Source organism: Lolium rigidum, chromosome 2 (assembly GCF_022539505.1).
Source record: "Lolium rigidum isolate FL_2022 chromosome 2, APGP_CSIRO_Lrig_0.1, whole genome shotgun sequence".
Classification (NCBI taxonomy): Eukaryota; Viridiplantae; Streptophyta; class Magnoliopsida; order Poales; family Poaceae; genus Lolium; species Lolium rigidum.
The window spans coordinates 94,767,132-94,774,699 of record NC_061509.1 but is presented as its reverse complement, the minus strand read 5'-3'; the positions used below and the strand labels follow the sequence as shown (position 1 = coordinate 94,774,699).

The 7,568-nt window shown below is 53.0% G+C and overlaps 1 protein-coding gene across 1 annotated transcript; it reads right to left on the bottom strand.

Annotated features, from left to right (window-relative positions):
• Positions 1–427: 427 nt before the first annotated feature.
• LOC124689978 (dirigent protein 1-like) lies at positions 428–4,173 on the bottom strand. The gene is made up of 3 exons (XM_047223429.1): positions 4,138–4,173; positions 1,208–1,220; positions 428–1,077 (listed from the first exon to the last, which is right to left on the bottom strand). The coding sequence occupies exons 1-3, from the start codon at positions 4,171–4,173 to the stop codon at positions 428–430; spliced, it is 699 nt and encodes a 232-aa protein (XP_047079385.1).
• Between the last annotated feature and the right edge of the window lie 3,395 nt (positions 4,174–7,568).

The window sequence follows — 7,568 nt, the reverse complement described above, 5'->3', positions numbered from 1 at the left end:
TAAAAATCTCCTTCGACTAAAATTCCATGAAATACATGGACACAATATATAGAACCTTTTTTCATGCCATTTTACTCCCTCCGTCCCACCAAAATTGTCTCAACTTTATCAAAGTTTAAATGTTTTTAGACACTATATAATAGGTAGATACATCGAAATCTTAGCAAAGTTGAGATATTTTTGGTGGGACGGGTATATGCTTTTGGAGTAAACATGTAACGGAGTTGCTAGCACATCTACCGAATGAGGCACGTCATTTACATTCTAGAGACATGTCTTCATTTCAATTTAATTGCGCTGCCTTCATATTTACTTGGAAATCGGAGCTGAAAGCAATATAATTCAAAATAATATGCGTGGAAATCACGAAGAACGAACGTAGCGGAACATTCCACTGATAAGAACTGCTTCGAACCCAGCTTAACCTTCACTCCGTAGTGTTCATGACGCCGGCCTGACGCTGCCCGTCGCTCGCAGCAGCGGCGCCCGGCACGGTCGCGTAGACGTCGAGCTCCAGCACAATGTGGTCCCGCGACTCCACCTTGGCCGTCCGCCACAGGACGTGCCCCGTGGCCTTCCGGAACGCGCCCGTGCCGCCGGTGACGGCGAGCTCCCTGACCGCCGCGGAGACGTCGTCCCGGCCCACCACGGCGATGGTGCTGCCGTTGTAGGCGCCGCCCGTGAGCGCCACGGTCATGGACACCATCAGCGCGGGCTCCTTGAGGCACGCCAGCATGTACGAGCCCTGGGCGCGCCCGACGGCCCTCGACGCCGCGTCGGGGCCCTCCGTCAGCGCGTCGTCCATCACCGTCGTGTCCCCGAAGTACGCGCCCGGCATGTACGGGGACGGGTGCGCCGGGCCGGGACCCTTCACGAGCTGCATCGCCGTCTGGCCCGGCCCGCCGGTGATGTCGTGCATGTAGAAGTGCAGGTGGATCTGCTTGCTCCGCGCGGCGGCCGGCGCGGTTGCCAGGGCGAGGGTCAGAGAAACGAGGAAGAGGATGCGAGACGTTGGTGCCATCGTCGTGAACGCCATTGTAGAGTGTATCGTGTGGAACGATGAAGTACATAATGGAGCTGTAATATATAATGGTCCCTGCTAGCTGCTAGGTGACTGCGTTACGCTTAGCTAAATGACTAAACGAGTACTGCTAATTTCATCTTTTTCGTCTCAATCTCCCGTTCCGTTCAGAAAGGGTTGGGCTACCTCTGTGGATTATCTGAAAGATAGCCTACGGGTATAATATTGTATAGCAAATAATCGTCGTATGGTTTGGCGTACAAGATATGTATGGCGGGGGTATCTCTGAATCCCCTGCCAGGTTATTGCTGCTAAGCCACTCAAAGCCAACAGTCTAACTGCCAAGTGCGAGAGGAGCCCCTATCATTTCCCCGCAGCTTGTTCAAACAAAAAAAAATTTCCCCGCATTTTTCCTCTAACGTACCGATCCACAAGGAGATTCCTCTACCCCTCATTTCGGTTGAATTCGTTGCTGAAGAAGAGGTGGAGTGGAACTCGAGTATTGCCATGCTTCGATAGATCAGTCTCGTGCATAGATTTGGGAAGCTTATTGCAAAATTTGTTGGCCGTCAGACTCCAGCCCCACATGAACAACCTTATTGCCCCCTTCCAAAATGCGTTCATTAAGGGCATCTCCAACCGGGCGACCCAAACGGACGCGCTGGGCCGTCCGTTTTGGGCCGTTTGCGTGGCCGAACGGACACCCGGACAGCGCCCCGCGTCCGCGTGTCCGTTTGGGTCGCACGCTGCGCCCAACGCGCGGACGCAGCGCATTGGTAATAAAATAAAACAAAAATGAAAATAAAAAAGGAAAAGAACAAAACATAAATTTAAAGTAGTTGGTCATTAAACTTAGCCCTATTTTGGGCAAATTTTACACAAAAGAAAGCCATATATGGCTTTAAACTAAAAAAAAGCAAACCCTAGCCAGGGTTTGCGAGCACGCGGTGGCCGCCGGCAGTACTACCCCCAGTAGTACTCGTCATCGTCGGCGTCGATGACGACGACGCCCCCGGCGGCGACGCGCTGTTCCGGCTCGACACGCCGGAGGGCACCGGGGACTCCGGCCAGGGGTCCCACTGCGCCCTTTCCCAGGCGGAGTGCGCGTTCGGCGGGCTCGCCGGCCTGCGCAGCCGTGCCCTCCGCGCGGACTCCTGTCGGAGCTGCTCCTCCGCTGCGGCCTGCGTGGCCAGGCGCTCCTCCTCCGCCAGGCGCGCGGCCCGGCGCTCCTCCTCCTCCCGGAGCGCCGCCTGACGCGTAGCCTCCTCCTGACGGCGCGCCAGCTCGAGGAAGGCCCACGCGTCCGCCTGGGCGTCCTCCTGGGCCTTCCTGGCCGCCTCCTCCAGCACGGAGGTGCGCAGCGTCTCGGCGAGGAGCGGCCATTTGGCCAGCTCGTCGAGGTCCTGCTGCTCGCGGGACGCCGCGAGCGCCGCCTGCAGCTCCGGGTCGTTCTCCTCCTCCTGGGGCTGCGGCTGCGGCTGGGGCTGGGGCGCGGGCTCGTTGATGCAAAGGCCGCCGGGGCGGCGGCCAGCCCGCCTAGCAGCTGTGCCTGGCTGCGCGCGAGGCCGCGCCGTCGCGGATGTGAAGCATGTGCGCCGCCGCGCATCGTGCTCCACCTCGAACCACAAGTCCCAGTTGGGACTTGCGTCGCCGTACGCGGGGTCCTGCCGGAGGTCCGCCGGCAGCTGAGCGCGGCGCCTCCGGATCTCGGCGTAGCGGGCGCGGCCTGACGCCGGGATGGGCGGCACCGGAACCCGATCCGGGCTCGGGTGCCGGCCGTGGGGAGGTGCACGTCCCCCACGGCATTGGGACGCCGGCGTCCCAGAACATCTGCGCCACCGCTACGGTGACGTAGATCCGCTCGCGTCTGGGAGGCGCCGGCGGCCCCATTGCGAACGCCGGCGGCGCGACTTGCCGGCTGCTGCCGGCCTCGTGGTCGTTGGCGGAAGGCTCGAACTCGCGCTTCGGGGCCATGGCGGCGCGGAAGCTTCGAGCTCGCGCGTGCGGCCGGAGTGGAAAGTGGGGACTGGATAGGGACCGTCCCCTTCCCCAGTCCACATTTAATAGGACTGGGGCACCGACAGGTGGGCCAGCCACGCGGACAGGGCGGACACGCGAGGACGCCGCGTGCCATCCGCGGCCACGCAAACCCGGCCCAGATTTGGGCCGGGTTTGCGTCGTTCCGGCGCCGCGGCCGTCCGCTTTTGCGGTGCGTCCCCGCGTTGGACCGGGTTTTTGTCCGGCTGGACCCATCCGGACGCGCGGGCGCGGGATGGGTCGCCCCGTTGGAGATGCCCTAAGGGCATCTCCAACCGGGCGACCCAAACGGACGCGCTGGGCCGTCCGTTTTGGGCCGTTTGCGTGCCCGAGCGGACGCGCGAACGGAGCCCCGCGTCCGCGCGTCCGTTTGGGTCGCGTGCTGCGCCCAACGCAGCGGCCACCCATTTGGCCATTTGGCCATTTGGCCTATTTCTTTGGAAAATAGGTCCTCTGGCCACAGAATCCGGTTTGATATATAATAATATCTCGTAAACATAGAATAATATATAATAAACATAAAATATTATCAAATACCATAAAATATTATCAAATGTACCATGATAAATCAAATAAAATGTGCCATAGTTTGAGAAAAATATAAAAATTACAATTGAGATTGTCTAACTCAATTTGGGCGCTCGAGGATCTCCTTATGTCTCTTCTTGAACCAAGCTCTCTTCGCCTCACTCATGTTGGTCAAGTCGGCGTTCATGATGAGGTTGTCCTCGGCTTGGCGTTTGAGCTCAACTTCCTTCGCCTTCAGTTCCACCTCTTTGGCCCTTGCCATTGCTATGAGCTCAAGTTCTCTCTCTTTGAGCTCAAGTTCTTTAGCTTTGGTCTTGGCCTTGACCTCTTCAATCTCAAGCTTCTTCTGCTGGACATCAAAGAATTTCTTCCCTGTCCTCTTCTTTCTCCCGGCGCCTCCTCTCATCCCTCTTGTCCGTGGACACCTCTCTCGTCCGCATGCATCTCCTTCAAAGTGCCATACAATAGCATGGACGACGCATAACGCTTCATGTCGGCTTTGGTTGCCTTGTGGCCGCGTGGACGACTTGCACGAGAAGCGGAGCTACCGCAAGGCTGCCCACCATCAAGGTCAATGACCGTGGCATCTTTGGCGGGATTGTTGCCGATCCAAGGTCGCCATGTAGCCCTCGTACCCCTCCCGGAACTTGGGGGTGCCGTGGAGTTCCTTCCAACAATGAGGGAAGGCAAATGTCTTCTCTCCATTGTTGGCTTTGTAGAATTCCAAAGCTCGCCACACCTAGAGCAAAGCGAGACAACAACGATAAACATATGTGCAAACATCGGATGAATAAGTTGAGGTTATGAATCATACCAAGTCCTTCACACCCATGCCACTAACGGGGAGCCGCCTCGCGTGCTCATACGCCGCGTGGAACTTGTTGCATTCCGTTTGAATTGCTCCCCACCTCTTTTGGAGCGATATTTCGCTGCGGTCGCTCTCAAATGGCTCCTGTCCATATTTGCGATGTTCATGGAAGTATTCATAGATCCGGCGCCAGAATGCGGACCCCTTCTGCTCGGCACCCGTCAACGCATTGCGGTGACCCAGCATACCACTGCATGTTGTAGTATACAAGTCGTTGATATGATCTTTGTGAAGGGACTTCCTCACAAATTGCCATATCCCTCAGAGTGGTACAACAGAAACATTGCAGGTCATAACACTCCATACTTTATTACAAACATTGTCTTACAAGTTGGTATCCTCACGAGTCCTATGAGAACACCCTAAGAGACTACTAAAGTACCATTACAACTTATACTAAAGATGAAAAGAGCTCAACAACTTATTTAGGTAAGTTCTACGTTGCTCGGCTCTATGATACTAAGGTATGTCACTACTCCTCCACCTCCGTGTCATCTGGTCCGTAGACTATCCCATAGTCTACGCCTTCTACTCCGCCGGTAAGATCAGGTTCTTCGTAGACCAGCTCGTAGCTTCCTTCGGTGCTCCATCGTTGATAGCCTCCACTTCGGGATCACGGTCTAGCAAGGGTGTCGAAAGAAAGTGAGTACGAGAGGTACTCAGCAAGTTCTAAAAGAATAAAAGGTGTTTGATGCACTAGCTACGACCATTGATCAGGAAATCGCGAGGTCAATGCATGTTTTGCAAGCATTTCTTCAAAAGGTTGCTTTTATTATGAAAACTATGCCCGTCGGTCTTCACGGGTTGACCGGAACTTCGTGGAGTTCCTTTCTGCCCGCGTTCGCAGTTCCCTTCCCGGAACAAGGAGTGACGGCCACAATTTGATACACTCTGCGGAGGTGCGTTACTTTTCCCACAAGAGATCTCACCCTTTTTGCCATCCGCGAGGGACTTGCCCCCGTTCACACTTCCTTTGGTGTGAGGCCAGGTATAAAGATCCAAGCCCACACCGCCTTCTCCGCGACTGCAAACCCACCCTTTTGTCCGACCGTATACCTCCCGTAGACTTCCCCCGATAATACGGCTTTACTCATGGTATACTCCGGACAATCCTTCATAGATCGGAAGAGATTAACATCACCAATGGATGGGGATTTAAAAGGATTTCCCAACCTATTGCGGCGGTGCCTCCGGCACCCCACCGTCTCCCCGATCCGTTGGCGTGCGAAGGGAAAAGATACAGCTGGCTTTTCAGAGCCATTATAGATCTCATGGTCAACGCGGTTTGTACGGCGCTAGAATCACTTGGACGGCATTGGTAATTTAATCCTAGGGTGATATAACCCATTGCAATGGAACCTCCACCATATCAACACATACCATGGTTCCATTGCCAGCCACATAGTCATATTCATAGTTGGAAATTAACATTTCATTTGCGATGCGGGAATGATAAGTATATAGCTTTGCATTAAAAGTAGTAGAAGATAATCAAGTTGACATGAGCAAGGGTGAACTTGCACGTGGACTGCGAGATAGTGCGGTTCAATGCGGTTGATGGAACTCGGACCTCGGGTTACGTAAGAAGCATCATTGTCCGGTAAGGACAATGTTATAAAAATCCAAATAATGCAATCATGGATGTATTATTTTATGTTGAATCCCTTTACCCCATTGAATTATTACAATTTAGGGTTGTATTTAAGATTTATGTCTTTGACGGTAATTTACAATTGATTTAAAAGTATTAATCATTGTAATTCACACAAAGTACAACAATTCAAAGTAACATGAGTTTACTTGGTAATTACCTTAGTCATTCCAAAATAATTTGAAATTATAGAGTTACCTCTATAGTTTTTGGAATAAAAGGGAATATAGTAGTTTTACGGGAAAAATTCTCTGGTTCAAAAGAGATGACTTGGAATAATAGAATCTCATTTTGAAATGTTTGAAAATAAGTTTTTGAACTTATTTGAGATTTTTCCTTGAATTTTAAATACAAGGAAATAATAATTGAAAATTCCAATTGATTATTTAAATTCTGAAAATTCATGATTTTGAATTTGTTTCATAAATTCCATTTCATATTTTATTCGGTTAAGATTTATTTTTCATTCATAAATCCAATTTTTATTGGATTTTTAGAGTTGTTTATGATTTATTAAAATTTGGTAAAGTTTTGATCTTTTATTAATTAGAAAAAGACCAAAATACCCCTTGGACTCATATTGGGCCCGGCCCAATAGACTAACCCGAGGGACGGCCCAAATAGGCTGGCCCCCCTTTTGGGTTTGGTGGCGCCGAAGCGGCCCACCACTCTCACTCTCACTCGGCCCTCTTCTCACTCGTCTAACCCTAATCTCCGGCGACCACGAGGCGATGGCGTCGCCGCCATGGCCGCCGCCACTGCTCCGGCCATCACCGGCCTCCTCCGCCGTGGCCACCTACCGATCTAGAACCGCCTCGAGCAGATCTATCGATCCGTCCGAGCCGTTTCTCTCCTCTCGTCCTCTCTGGCGAATCGCCTCGGTCCGGATCTCTCGGAGAATCGCCATGGGCGATCCGGTGATTCTCCGACGAGCTCTCGCCTTCGTCGTCGACGTGTGCGCCTCCGAGACCGACCTGGCGCGGGTCGCTGCTTGCGGCGCACGTGCCGTCGTCTCCATCTTTGTCTTCTTTGTGGTGGTGTTCGTCGGCGTAACGCCGGCGACTTCCACGGCTTTGCGGCTGCTATGGCCGCGCGGGCACTGCCTCGCCATGCCATAGCTTACGCCTCCGGGCGCGGGTAAGGTCCTCTGCTCCTCCTCCTTCTCTTACGTGCGCCTCCCTTGCCACTTGTTCTTCTTCCTCCTCATGATCTGTTGCTCTTTGGTGGTCTTGTGATCATCTAGAGTCATACTCTCTGCTTGCGCAATCTTACTGTAGCTTCGGTTTCTTGCAAGCTCATGGTCGGATTACCGATTCTTCGATGCTGGCACATGTCGATTTGCTTGCTATCTATGCTTGTGCTTACTTCTCTGCTGCTCCTAGCATGCTCTGTACTTGCCATGCTCTACTGTGCTTGCTCAAAGGCTATCTATTCCATGCTATGCTTGGTTATGACTTGCTTAT

Bases quoted from the DNA above. Each gene is read 5' to 3' on its own strand.
- LOC124689978 (XM_047223429.1), bottom strand. From the start codon at position 4,173: ATGCCACGGTCATTGACCTTGATGGTGGGCAGCCTT.